This window comes from Ceratina calcarata, unplaced genomic scaffold (genome assembly GCF_001652005.2).
Source record: "Ceratina calcarata isolate Rehan_Ccalc_2016 unplaced genomic scaffold, ASM165200v1 scaffold234.2, whole genome shotgun sequence".
Lineage (NCBI taxonomy): Eukaryota > Metazoa > Arthropoda > Insecta > Hymenoptera > Apidae > Ceratina > Ceratina calcarata.
This window is the reverse complement of record NW_017145291.1, coordinates 29,885-30,311: the sequence shown is the minus strand read 5'-3', so window position 1 is coordinate 30,311 and position 427 is coordinate 29,885. Positions and strand designations below refer to the sequence as shown.

At 34.4% G+C, this 427-nt stretch overlaps 1 protein-coding gene across 1 annotated transcript in view; it reads right to left on the bottom strand.

The window, feature by feature from the left end:
- Positions 1–427, bottom strand: part of heph (polypyrimidine tract-binding protein 1 heph) — a 41,388-nt gene that overhangs the window by 21,824 nt on the left and 19,137 nt on the right. The window contains exon 5 of the mRNA XM_026811693.1: positions 148–288. Coding sequence (XP_026667494.1) covers positions 148–288 — 141 coding nt within the window. The remainder of the gene's footprint in view (positions 1–147; positions 289–427) is intronic.

Here is a 427-nt window from a genome sequence, read left to right as displayed (position 1 = left end):
ATGTGAAATAATGTTGCAATTTTTATCTAATTTAGTATGAATCTCGTTCTCGTATCTCGTTTTCATGTGCAATTATCGAATTCGCACGCAAATTATTGCCTCTTAGAAAATGATCAATAGAGAAGGGAAATTGAGCTTGTAACTCACCTGATAGAGCACGTCCAAGGAAATTGGGTAAACCATCTGCTCGACTATCACTCTGAGAACAGTGTTGGGACCGCCTTGAGTCTCTGCTTGGCTCTGGGCCACCTGGTTCTGCCCAGGAAGAGCCACTTGGTTGTTCGAGTTCTGCAACAAAAATTGATACTAAATTACATGAATTTCAATTAAAAAAAAAATTATACTGATACTAAATTACATGAATTTTAATTAAAAAAAAAAATTATCAAATTGAATTGATCGAAGATATCAAGTAAATAATTTTGGT